Source organism: Schistocerca cancellata, chromosome 7 (assembly GCF_023864275.1).
Source record: "Schistocerca cancellata isolate TAMUIC-IGC-003103 chromosome 7, iqSchCanc2.1, whole genome shotgun sequence".
NCBI classification, from domain to species: Eukaryota; Metazoa; Arthropoda; class Insecta; order Orthoptera; family Acrididae; genus Schistocerca; species Schistocerca cancellata.
The window spans coordinates 65811408-65824632 of NC_064632.1; the positions used below are offsets into that span (position 1 = coordinate 65811408).

At 37.1% G+C, this 13225-nt stretch overlaps 1 protein-coding gene across 5 annotated transcripts in view; it reads right to left on the reverse strand.

Moving 5' to 3' along the window:
• LOC126092382 (anillin-like) overlaps positions 1 to 13225 on the reverse strand; it is a 137312-nt gene that overhangs the window by 39865 nt on the left and 84222 nt on the right. For all 5 annotated transcript variants that reach the window (XM_049907942.1, XM_049907941.1, XM_049907943.1 and 2 more), the window contains 4 exons: positions 12470 to 12688; positions 11764 to 11907; positions 11565 to 11685; positions 11086 to 11256 (listed from right to left, as the gene is read on the reverse strand). In XM_049907942.1, the coding sequence (XP_049763899.1) occupies positions 11086 to 11256; positions 11565 to 11685; positions 11764 to 11907; positions 12470 to 12688 (655 nt within the window). The remainder of the gene's footprint in view (positions 1 to 11085; positions 11257 to 11564; positions 11686 to 11763; positions 11908 to 12469; positions 12689 to 13225) is intronic.

The following is a 13225-nucleotide window of genomic DNA, read 5'->3' on the forward strand; positions in this document are numbered from 1 at the left end:
GAATCAACCTTGCTCGAACAATCGCATGACATTTGACTGATGGTGCCAGTGCAAGGGACAGTCTACGAACTAGCCAATACAACAATCTAATGAGCTGCTTAAAAATCGACAATTTTGTGAAACACAAGAGGAAACTGCATTAAATACTATCAACTTACAAACTTTTGTTGCATTCGAACAGGTTCTTATATATGTAGAGATACCGTATACATACATTTATGCTGCTTTTCAAGTAAAGGTAACATCCAAAGGTGAAGATCTTGTTGTTCAAAAAACCATTACTTGATTCTGGACCTAAGTCAGTATTTCATTTGGTTATGAGAAACTGTAATGATTTACCAAGTGGGTTGCAAATGAGAAATTCGGTCACTGTTCATGTCTTAGAATACTGCAGGAAAACATTTCCAGCTTTAGGGCAAGATGTTGACATTCAGATAACACAAGAAAGAAAGAAAATTAATCCAGAATTAAACGTCTAACATGCTAAATTAATCACATTAAACTGACTGGAATTATTATCGCAGGAAAAAGTTGTGGCAGAAAGACCCATTATGGAGATAATACAAACAGATGCCACAATATCACAGGTTGAGCGAAAGTTCAATTACTGGACTGAGTCATGATAGAAGCTTTCATTTATGTATTGTCTAGATGGGGGTAGTGTTGCACTTATGTGTTTTGTGCAGCAAAGATGTCAATGCTCAACTTGTGGCATGACCGGAATGAATAGGGTGTGTGTCAGCTGGTGGTTCTACACAGCCAATGAGAGAGCAGTGGGCAGATGAGGTATTTGGGAGCAAGAGACATTGTAGCATTCTCATGTCAATGTAGAAGTGAAATCCACTATTTATTCAGAAAAAAAAAAACAGCTGTGTTCTCAAATCCCACTGTAAGCACAACCTCAGGAATTGCAACATATTCAGAAGAAACAGTCATATGTTTGTGACAATGACAATATAAGGCTCACAGCTGTACTGTCAGGATGATGGTGGTGGTGGTGATTTAGACTAGTGATACCACAGACAGGTTAACCAAACAAAAGACAGTTACAGTAAAAGGCAACGAAAACAAGCTCTTTTTGTTTATTTCTTCTTGTATTATTAAAATGTACACAAGCATTACATGGAATAAGGTCATAATATGTGTAACGTTAACTTTTTAGGCTGTGAGCTTATTTCAGTGAAAAAGTTTGTGACCTTTATTAGTCAGAATACATTACAAAAAAAGAGAGAGAGAGAGAGAGAGAGAGAGAGAGCACGCGCAACGCCCGTGCCCCAAGTTGTCACAGTCCTGGGATTTCAACAAAGTCCAAACACGGTGAAAGAGGAATTAAGCCTCCACGTCAAACGATTTAATGCAAGCATTTATGATCCCCACACTTGAAAACTGCCAACAACAACTTCACAATGTGTCAGAGTTGCTTGCCCATGTGCAAGTTAAATAACAGTCAGTGAAGTAAATCGCTTTTAAATTTTTTTGTGATATGTAATGGGTTTGGATCATGATGTACATTATCATTGCACAGAAAAAGATTAAATATATAACTGCTTAAATTGATACTATTCCCGAGTTGAAATAGTTCCTTTATTATTCATCCGTGTTCACGTTAACTTCCATATTTTTCAGTGTCGTTAGCTGAATTCCCTTGTTCTGGTGACAATTACTTAATATGACAGACCTGACTAATGTTTAGATCTCAGTTAGGCTCTGATGGTGCTCGGCAATAGTGTGGTGTTAAATACCATTCTGGGAGAGTGATGTGCAGCCCTAGGCCTACCTTGGCAAAGAATGATGCTCGCAAACTATAAAATGATGTAATAATTTAATATTTAGGAGAATGCAAATGGTATGCAAGGTTTTGATTAATATTTACATGTGGTGAGTAATCTGGAGGGATATCTCCGGGGATGTTTGTGCACACTCCACGAATTGTCCCCCCAACAGGAGAAGCACACTGGCCCTATAACAAGAGCCATAGATGATAACAGGAAAAAGACTAAAGTGAACAAAAGAATCTGAAATATATAATCCTCCTGTTGTTGTACTTCGATCTGTCGATTTGACATTTACATTGAACAACAATATAAAAAGGGTAGACTGCTACTCATCACATAGAGGAGGCACTGAGTTGCAGACAGGAGAGACAGAGATTGCTAAACATTTAAGCTTTTGGACAACCAAGTCCTTCTGGGGGGGGGGGGGGAAACAAAACGCGCACACACACACACACACACACACACACACACACACACACACACACACACACACACACACACCAGAGAGAGAGAGAGAGAGAGAGAGAGAGAGAGAGAGAGAGAGAGAGAGAGAGAGAGAGAAGCGCGTTTAGCAGTCTTTCTCATTGTGCCTGTCTGCTACTCAACTTGTCCTCTGTGGTGAGAAGCAGTCTATTCTTTTCATACGTATTGTTCTTATTCCATACTGGACTTTCCATTGTTTGATATTTACATTGAAATAAGAGTTACACAGTTGTAATGTTCTGTGTAAAGAAATGTTTAAAATGAAGCGAGTAAAAATACATGGCACATAGGTCTGTGAATTGCAGTTCAATGCAATGTGAAATGCTGCTCGCAATAAAACAATACGTGTTCATTATTGGGTGTCAGGTGCAGAACAATTCACAGAAAATGCGTTCTGAACTGTTTGTGAAAGAATTTAACACTGGAAGTGTTTTGGCAAAACTTCCAATGCAAACCATAGTGGCCAAATGGCAAGACAGTGATTCTTTAGCAAATAAAATCTATGTCCGTAAAGAGTAAAGACAAGAAACATTCATCAAGTGAAGAAAAGATTGCACCAGTGTCCAATGTTGATGCTGCTTATCTGTACAAGTAGGAATTAAGAGGTCATTGTGTCAAAACATTATCAAAAAGGACCTACATCTGTATTTTCACATACTTACTGTTGTGCACAAGTTAAAGTGGCCAGAGGAACTTTTGTGTATTGAGCTCTACTGCTGGTTGCTGGCTTCAGAGTGACATGGAATGAGGACTTTTTTATCTTGTTTCTTTCTTTTTTTTTAATTTCTTCAAATGAGGCCTGATTCAGTCTGTTGAGGTACGTAAACTCGCAGAACATGCAAAATTATGCATCAAAACATCCCCATCAGTACTTTGAATAGCCGCTGCATAATCTCAAGACTGATGTTTGCCATGCAGTGTATGGTGTCCACGTTGTAAGACGGTTCCTTCACCAAACTGTTAATACCAACAGGTATGTCCACAAAAATATTTAATCTATATGCATGCATTGTTGAATGTGACAGACAAGAACTAATGTTATAGCAGTGGCAGACACATTTAGATTTTTGCAATAGGTGTGATTTTTATTAATAGTAGAATTAGTTATGTTAATGAGAAGTGTTATTGTTTTGAATGTAATAATGTATTTTGTATAATTAGGGGCCAATGTACTGAAAAAAATTGCTGCTGGTAATAATAACTTGTGTACGAATGAGTGCAGCCTAGTTTAAATTATAGGCAATAGGATAAAATATAATAAATAAATGTCAAAGGTTATAAACAATATGCCACTTTTCTGCAATAGTAAAATGAGTGATCAGTAGGTCAAATCTGCCATGAATGAATACAGAGCTACAAACGGCAACCTCTTAACGTAAGTGTCAGAGCACATGAAGCACTGCAACATTCTGCCTGCATAAGCCAATCCCATTACAGTCTCGCACCATATGCCCAGTTCTGTCAGATCAATTCTGAACTTCTTTGGTAGACTGAATACTTTTGTCCTCAACTTCCAAATCACGGAAGCTATTGGCAACTGTTAGACGGAAGCTAGCGGGCTTGCAGTCTCTCTTATCTTTCCACCGATTTGGAGAGTCTGACTATAATCCTGTAATCTTAAAGTTACTACTAAAGACTGCAGCTTGCAAAACTGATGACTCTTCTTGCGATTCTGATAAACATCCCCAAATTCCAAGATGAGCTTCTTTCTGAGCAAATTGGGTACAACAGTGATGATCAGTGCATCTCCAGAAGTGGCAAACACATTTCCTTGTGCAGGATGTTACACCACATGAAAATAATGCCGACATTCCTCACTCTGACTGCAAGACCTGACAATTCTGAGGCAAACTCCACACTTTACCATTTTGAAAATTCAAGGTATTTGGTTAAAAACTTTTGTTCAAAGAAAGATAACACCCAACAGATTTCTATATTTGTTTGTAACATAAAATCATTTAGAATGAAAATTATTTTGTAGTTATTATGATATATATTTTAAATGTAGCTTTTAAGATTGAATACTTTGCGTAATGAATTTCACTTTGAGTGAAACTAAAAATTATCCACAAAAGATAACTTTATTTACAATAAAGAATTAAAATTATTTGTGAGAGATCATGTCCACATGATTTTCAAGAGCAATTTAATTGATCTTAAGTGTCAGTTAAGTTAAGAGATGCCAACATTACCTGCCACAGAAATGGGGGTTAGGTTAGTTCAGTCATTTTTTAATCAAGACAAACCAAAATAATTTGTCGGATTATATTCAACTAATAGGTTTGTTAATAAAGGAGTTATATAAAACATATAACTGCATGCATTTACTGATATTAAGACTAAATATAATGTTGTTGCAAAGTATTTTCTCACTTTAACACTATCTCCAATGTTATTCCATCTCTACACTGAGAAAGCAGTAAAGGAAATCAAAGACAAATTTGGCAAGGAAATTACAGTTCAGGAAAAAGAAATACTTTTAGGTTTGCTAACGACATATTACTCTATCAGTGGCAGCAAAGGAGTGCGAAGAGCAGTCTGTAAAGGGTCTCATAAACATGGTTAACACCAACAAATGATAAACAAGGATAACTGAATTAAAGTAGGCAATGGTGAGAAAATTAGATTAGGAAATGAGGAATTAAAAGTGGTGGAGGAGTTTTGCTGTTCAGGCAAAAAAATAAATAAAGATGGCAGAAATAAAGAGTTACTAGTTTCTCCATGTGCTGATTCTCGACTATTTCTTTAATTAATAAAAACTGCCTCAGTTGCTGTTGATAACTTTACTGATTCCACTAACAGTTTCAAGGGATTCTGAAAAATTATGATGTAGAGAAGCACTGTCCCAATGACAAAAGTGCATGACAGGTGGATTTAAAATATTAAGTGCCCAATGATCCATTGCACAAGTAAGATATTTGTTGCGAGATCAAATCGAAGTATTTGGTGCATAGTATGGACTTCCAGGAAAGCAAAGAATGGTTTATGTATCAATCAATTAACAGAATTGTGGGAAGTAACATATTACAAGAGGATATAAACAGGGTGTATAAGTCAACAAGAGAAAAATTCTCGGATGAATATTCCCCACATTTCCCATTTGTCCCTGGGTGTATACAATGCAAGCAACAGCAAGATAAGCACTTCTGAAAGAAATTTATTAACATTGTACGAGGGGCTTTTGAAAAGTCCGAGAGATGGCACCACCGGCGCGTATCGAGGTCATGTTTAGTTAGTAGCATGTTTGGAAAGAACGCACACCAAGTTTCAGCCATATGGGTCAATTTCTTTGTGTTTGGCATTCGTTTGAATCAAGGAAGTCGAGCGATTGTCAAAAAATGGCCAAAAAAGAGTTTTGTGTGGTGATTAAACATTACTTTATGAAAGGCAAAATGCCTCTGGAGACTAAAGAGAAGCTTGATAAACGTTACGGTGATTCTGCACCTTCGATTAGAACAGTTTCTAAGTGGTTTCAAAATTTTCAGAGTGGCCATATGGGCACAAGTGATGCTGAACGTTCTGGATGCCCTGTGGAGGTTACAACTCCAGAAATCATTGATAAAATCAATGATATAATGATGTATGACGAAGAGTTAAGGTGTGTGAGATTTCTAGTGCTGTGGGCATCTCGAATGAACAGGTACGTAATATTTTGCATAAACATTTGGACAGGAGAAAGCTATCCGCAAGATGGGTTCTGTAATTGACCAAAAATGGAATCTTGTGAAGTGTTGCAAGGATGGTTTGCAGCTGTTCAGAAAGAATCCAAAGGACTTTAAGCGTTGTTTCGTCACTGCGGATGAAACATGGATACATTACTACACTCCTGAGACCAAACGACAATCTAAACAATGGGTTACCAAGGGAGAATCTGCACCAAAAAAGGTGAAGACCATTCCTTCAGCCGGAAAGGTTATGGTGACTTTCTTTTGGGATTCACAAGGGATAATCCTCATCAACTATCTGGAAAAGGGTAAAACCGACCTGCAAGAAAAATGCCGGTGATTGAACAGCAAAAAATTCCTTTTCCATCACTACAATGCACCAGCACACACCTCAGCAGTTGTGGTCGCAAAATTAATGGAAATAGGATTCCAACTCGTTTCACATCCCCCCTATTCTCCAGACTTGATTCCCTTGGACTACTATTTGTTCCCCAATTTGAAGAAATGGCTGGCAGGACAAAGATTTTATTCAAACGAGGAGGTGACTGCAGCAACTAATAGCTATTTTGCAGACTTGGACAATTCCTATTACTCAGAAGGGATAAACAAATTAGAACAGCATAGGACAAAGTGAACAAGTCTAAAAGGAGACTATCTTGAAAAATAAAAAAGGTTTTATTTTTGCACGGACGTTTCAAATGCCTCTCGTATAAAAATTTAAGTGTTTGGCAGTCTTTTCTGAAGGTATTTGTCTTGAGTGTAGCCTTGTGCAGCAGTGAAATGTGGATGACAAACAGTCCACACAAAAAGAGAACAGAAGCATTGGAAATGTGGTACTATGCGAGACAGTTAAGTTTAGATGGGCTGATCAAATAACTAATGAGGAGATACTTAAATACACTGGGAAAAAAATAAGAAAATTATGGCATCAATTATCAATGTGGTAATGGAGGGAAGTGAGGGGGTTAAAAATTGTAGGGGAAGGCCGAAGCTTGAATACAGCAGGCAGGTTCAAATGAACGTAGATTGTAGAGGTTTGCATGGGGTGTATTTGCGTCGAGAGCTACATCAAATGTCTCTTCGGACGAAGACAACAACACGCATTATATCCTTGTGACAAATGTATTAATATTCTATAGCTGTAAATGCGTTAAAATGAAATCTATGCAGCTATGGAACAGGAAAGTCTGAATTATTAATTTATCTAATAGAAAAACAAGACATTCTTTAACACAACAACTGTCACACTTATGTTTTATATGCTTACTAATCTGCATCATTCTACACCTGACACAGCAATTTATTTATAACAGGGCATTTCTGGAAGTCAATATACTTTTATCACAGAAGTAAGGTACATTTCTGACATAATATGGACTTCCAGGAAAGCAAACAATGGTTTATCAATTAACAGGGCTGTGGGAAGAAATGTATTACTGACACTACTGATCTATGCAAAATCTTGTGTGTATAAACTGAATCCTCTGTAGACTGATTCGCCTTTTTGTGAGAATATTGCCTTTGTATTGGTTATTTCTCAATACATTTTGCTTCTGCTTAGGTCTACCGTATTTACTCGAATCTAAGATGCACTTTTTTTTCTGGTTTTTGTAATCCAAAAATCCGCCTGCGGCTTAGAATCGAGTGCAAAGTAAGCGGAAGTTCTGAAAATTGTTGGTAGGTGCCGCCACAACTAACTTCTGCCGTCTAATATATGTAGCGCTACACAGGCATGCTTTGCAGGCACAAAGATAAATACTGGCACCAAAACCTCTGCGTCAGTAAATAAATTAAAAAAAAGGTGGAAGATGAGCTTTTTTCTCCGCCCCGAGTTTCGACCACTGCATTTCCATACATTATCCAACAAAGTAAATACAAATTCCGTATTGTTCATCTTCGAATGTAGCAGCATTTCAATGTACTAAGAAAATCCGACTGGCAAGACTGTTTGGGATGTTTGTCAATATGGCCAACTCTACGTTCTGAATTTTTTCCTACCTGTGAGAAGAGATGGTTGCTAATAGGAACTTTTATGTATTGTGAATCACATGCAGTATTCTTTTCAGCATAAGAATAATACGAATATAAACATTTTGCCATGTATTCTTTCGTGTTTGCTGCTATCTCATTTAAATCCTGTCTGCCTACTAAACTACGAAACTAGAGTGAGACAACAGCAAATGCGGAAGAATATACATATCATATCATGTCATGTTTATATTCGTATTATTCTTATGCCTAATAGTGGTACAGTCAGAAATGAAGCACGGAAATCGACTAGATTTTTAAATCTAAGATGACTCTAATTTCTGTGCAGAATGTAATGTACTAAAGAGGCGTCTGCAAAGATTTTCAAACGGAGAAAAATTTTCGCTAAACTCTCGTTCAGAACACCTTCTATCATACGCAGTATATTATTTGGTTCTTGTTGATCTTTATCGAAGAAAGCAACAGTGTAAGTAACAACAAATAGCAGTCTCTTGCCATTGTTTCGCTAATGAGGCGATTCCTCTCTTTTGTTTTTTAATTGTAAGAGGCGGTAGCGTGCACAAAAGCAAGCCATGCTGTGAGCGGCGGCAGGTTGTAAACACACATTATCAGAATGCGAGAAACAATGCATGACAGTACAGTAATGCATTTTCAGCTTAGAGTGACGTAAACACCTATAACAAAGAGAACGGCACTTATGAGATCAAAGAAAAATAAGCAATCAATTCAAACAGACGAAGCATGTGAAAAAGGAAGGTACCCATATAAATACAGACGGAGCGCCTGACGCATAGCAATCGCTACCTGGTAAAGCTTAACTGCTAAGCTGACGACTCGAACCAAACTACTGTAGCTGTCTATCGTCATTCATTCGACCTAAATTGTGTCTCATATTACAATGGACCAACTTTGTTTCGATTTGGAGGTGCGGCCTGAAACTTTTCTCTCCCCTTGAATTTCGAGTCTCAAATTTCAGGTGCGGCTTGGATTCGGGAAAATTTTTTTTCCCTTGATTTAGAGTCTCATTTTTCAGGTGAGGCTTAGATTCAAGTAAATACGGTAATAATAAAAGCCAAACCTAGGGACTTTTTTTCAACGCTTTGTATACTTTTAATGAACCTCTGCCATCTCTCCACTCCCATGTTAATACTAAATAATGTAGACATTTGCTTAACTATCTTTATTATTTGTCAATCTTTTCTTTATCATTATGTTCAGTTACTAGAAACTATACAGATCAAATAACAGCAATACTGCATTTACCACTGTAGTAATAATCATAGTACATTTACATCTACATGGATACTCTGCAAGTCATACTCCAGTGCCTCATCGACCCACCTTCACAATAATTCTCTATTATTCCACTCTCAAACAGCATTGGGGGGGAGGGGGGGGGGAATCTATATCTTTTTGTGCAAGATTTGATTTCACTTATTTTTTATGAGGATCATTTCTCCCCATGTAGGTTGGCACCAACAAAATACTTTCGCATTCAGAGGAGAAAGCTGGTGATTGAAATTTCCAGAGAAGATCCCGCTGCAAAGAGAAAACCTTCGTTTAATGATGTCTGCCCAAAATCCTGCATCATGTCCAAAACACACTCTCCCCTATTTTTCAATAATACAAAACGTACAGCCCTTCTTTGAACTGATAAGGATTCCACATCATGCAGCAGTACTCCAAAAGACGATGGAGAAGCATAGTGTAGGCAATCTCTTTAGTTAAGTTGGTTGCATCTTCTAAGTTTTCTGCCAATAAACTGCAGTCTTTTGTTTGTCTTCCCCGCAACACTTTCTGTGTGTTCTTTCCAATTTAAATTTTTGTAATTGTAATTCCTAGGTATTCCGTTGAGTTTATTTAGATTTGATTAATTTATCGTGTAACAGAAGTTTAATGGATTCCTTTTATCACTCATGTGGGTGATCTCACACTCTATTATTTAGGGCCAACTGCCAATTTCTGCACCATACAGACATCTTTTCTAAATCGTTTTGCAATTTGTTTTGATTTTCTAATGACTAGATGATAAATGACAGCATTGTCTGCAAACAAACTAAGACGGCTGCTCAGATTGTATCGTAAATCTTTCAAATAGATAAGGAACAGCAAAGAGCCTATGACACTACCTTGGAGAACAAGAGAAATCACTTCTGTTTCGGTTTACGATTTTCCATAGATTACTACAAACTGTGACCTTTCTGACAGGAAAATACGAATCCAGTGCATAATTGAGACTGCCCATAAGCACACAATTTCATTACAAGCTGCTTGTGAGGTAGTGTCAAAAGCCTTATGGAAATCTACAAATATGGAATCAATTTGAAATTCCTTGCCAATAGAATGCAACACTTTATGTGAGTAAAGAGCTAATTGTATTTCACAAGAATGATGTTTTCTAAATCCATTTTGACTGTGTGTCAACAGACTGTTCTCTTCAAGGTAATTCATAAGGTTTAAACACAATATATGTTCCAAAATCCTACTGCATACTGATGTTAATGATATGGACTTGTAATTTAGTGGATTACTCCTTTTTCCTTTCTTGAATATTGGTGTGACCTGTGCAACTTTCCAGTCTTTGGGTATGGATATTTGGCGAGCAAGTGGTTGTATATGATTTTAAATATGGGGCTATAGCACCAGCAGTCTGGAAGGAATCTAATTGGTATACTGTCTGGACAAAAAAACTTGCTTTTATCAAGTGATTTAAGTTACTTCAATACTCTGAGGTTGTCTTCTTCATGTTGGCAGCTGTTCTTGAGTCAAATTCTGGAATATTTACTTCTACATAGGACAATGCTGTGTTTCTGGTAACAAAATGAATGATTAATCAATTCTGAGTCCATTGCAGGTACTATTTTTGATCCGTCACTGGCATAAAACTTTTTTCCTTACGTCCACTTTCACTGCTGCTGCTGCTCAGAACATGGCACATGTTCAGCAACATGTGAATAAGATATAAGATGGTGCTTACCAACCCTCCAATGTTGCTCTCTCTCTCTCTCTCTCTCTCTCTCTCTCTCCACCCCCCACCCCTCCATTCCAGGACAATGTTGTCTCCCCTGCCTTTGCATCCTATTAGTGAAAAAGGTATGTTTGACAAATAGAAGTTGTTCTTGGCTTTTACCAGTACTGTATAAACATTTCTTTTCTATGGAAGTATAAATTACCTGTTCCAATATTATGAATGTATTCTTTTTTCACTGGTAAAACAATATTTGTTACAATTAGTGTCCCCTGCTCACTAGGTTGTATCACAGATGCAGTGCTTCCACCAGGTCTTAGAGTTCCTTCAACTTCGAGCCTCTGGATTTCATGCAATGCTGCCTGTCTGCGATGTGCTGAAAGATAATTCACAGAAAATTAAGCAGAAATGAAGACCTGAGTATAAAAGTCAAAGAAATCTTTAAATAAAGAGGTATGTCAGGAGTTCCATAGCATCAAAACTATACTTATTTGGAATGAATAGCTCTATTACACTTCATTGTAAAATGCACATAGGGTCAATATTCTGAGAAAGGCAGTAACTTTACTTTTGTAGAATGAGACAATATAAAAAAACGAGACCAGGGGGAGGGGGGGGGGGAAACAGCTTTTACGTAAAGAACTTTTTTAATGAAGAAAATTTCTAGAAGTTTAAGAAACTAACTTGCTAGCAGGAGGAGCCGCTCTCCTTCCACTTGCTCAGCTGAACCAGAAAACTCCACTGTTGCGCAGCACAAATTAAGTGCCTGGCTAGCCTGTGATATTACTGTCTGTTGTTTAGTTACCTGAAAGCCATATTATGAAGGTATAGTTAAAAAATGAATATACATAAAGTTTGTATTTCACATTTCTTCAAGCTTTACCTCATCTAGCAAAGTTGAAATCTTACTCCTCACAGTATTTCTATCATCTGCTGGAAAACTGATACTCTCTTCAGAATCGTATGAAACGGTGGCTCTGACATCAGGTCTCCGGATTATTTGTCTAACTGGTGTTGTTTTCACTCCCTGTAAACACAATACTTCTGTAAGAATTATCAGTAGAATCAAATTGAAACAAATGGGTAGTTTCTAGTGGTGCTACAATTTTATCGACTTCTATTGCTAAGAAATTTGTTTTACTAAATACATGCTTAGGAAAATGCAAAATACTACTTTAAAATGTATGTCCACAAAGCCAAGTCGAGGGAAGTCATGAACTACTCTAATTCTCACATGTGAAAATATTAATGAGCATTATCATTTGTACACACAGTACAAAATTTAAAGATACTTCTCAGGCACACAGTGTACATTTGGAAGATGCGTTTAAACAAAATAATTATGTCTATATTAACCAGATGAGAGTAGGCTATCTTGGAATGGAAAAAGGCAAATATTGTTTCAAATGGCTACAAGGGGGATTAATGGTATGAGGATTGACTTGGCTGAAACCAAATGACAATAATCAGAACAAGCACTGTTGCTTTAAAATTGCCCCCTCAATAAAATGCCATTTACTTTATCATTTTAAGTCCACAAAAATCACATTTAAACCAGGTAAACAATTTCAAAGCAAAACTGTACATACCATGTTCTGCTGTCTTCTGTAAAAACTAACAGTGTGCATAAGAGGTAGCTGCTGATCACCATCGACCACATGGTCTGGTAGGCAGCTCTCTTCATCCATTTGCTCAAAGTGACCACGATTATATCTGAAGCTTTGACAGTGGGTTGACGTAGGACTGTAGTCTTTCTCTGGTGTCCTGTGCTTACTTGGGCTGTTGCTTTTTACTGTTTGCATTAACTTCTGTAAGGATTTGGATAGTATGGTTTGATTTAACATTTGGGTTACAGAGCACTTATTCAAGAAAATATTTTATATTTGTATCACGCAAATCAAAACATAAAGGCAGTGACAATACTTCGTAACTTACATTTGAAACTTAAATGGAGTTTGGGGGTTACTTCAGTTTCGAGAATAAAACCTGTATCTGGAGTTATACGGCAGAACTTCCGATGTAAAAAGAAACTTTTCTACAACTGACATGATCAAGGCAAAAGTCTACCAAGCTGAAGATGTGGTAATGCAGACAAAAGACTATTTGATAGCTATCAACCACAAAAACAGAATAGGTAATTGTATTATCACAATCAATCTTTCTTCAACATTTAGTTAGCTATCTTTCTCCTCATCTTGAAGTCCATTTCCTCCAGACAGATGCTTGCTGGAATAGGGCTGACACCTTTGCAGACAGTTTCTTCGCTATTTTGTGATAGCATTTTAGATTATTGCATCTTTTTATGCACTAAATCAAAAAGGTCTTTATAGTCTTCACTGTATTCA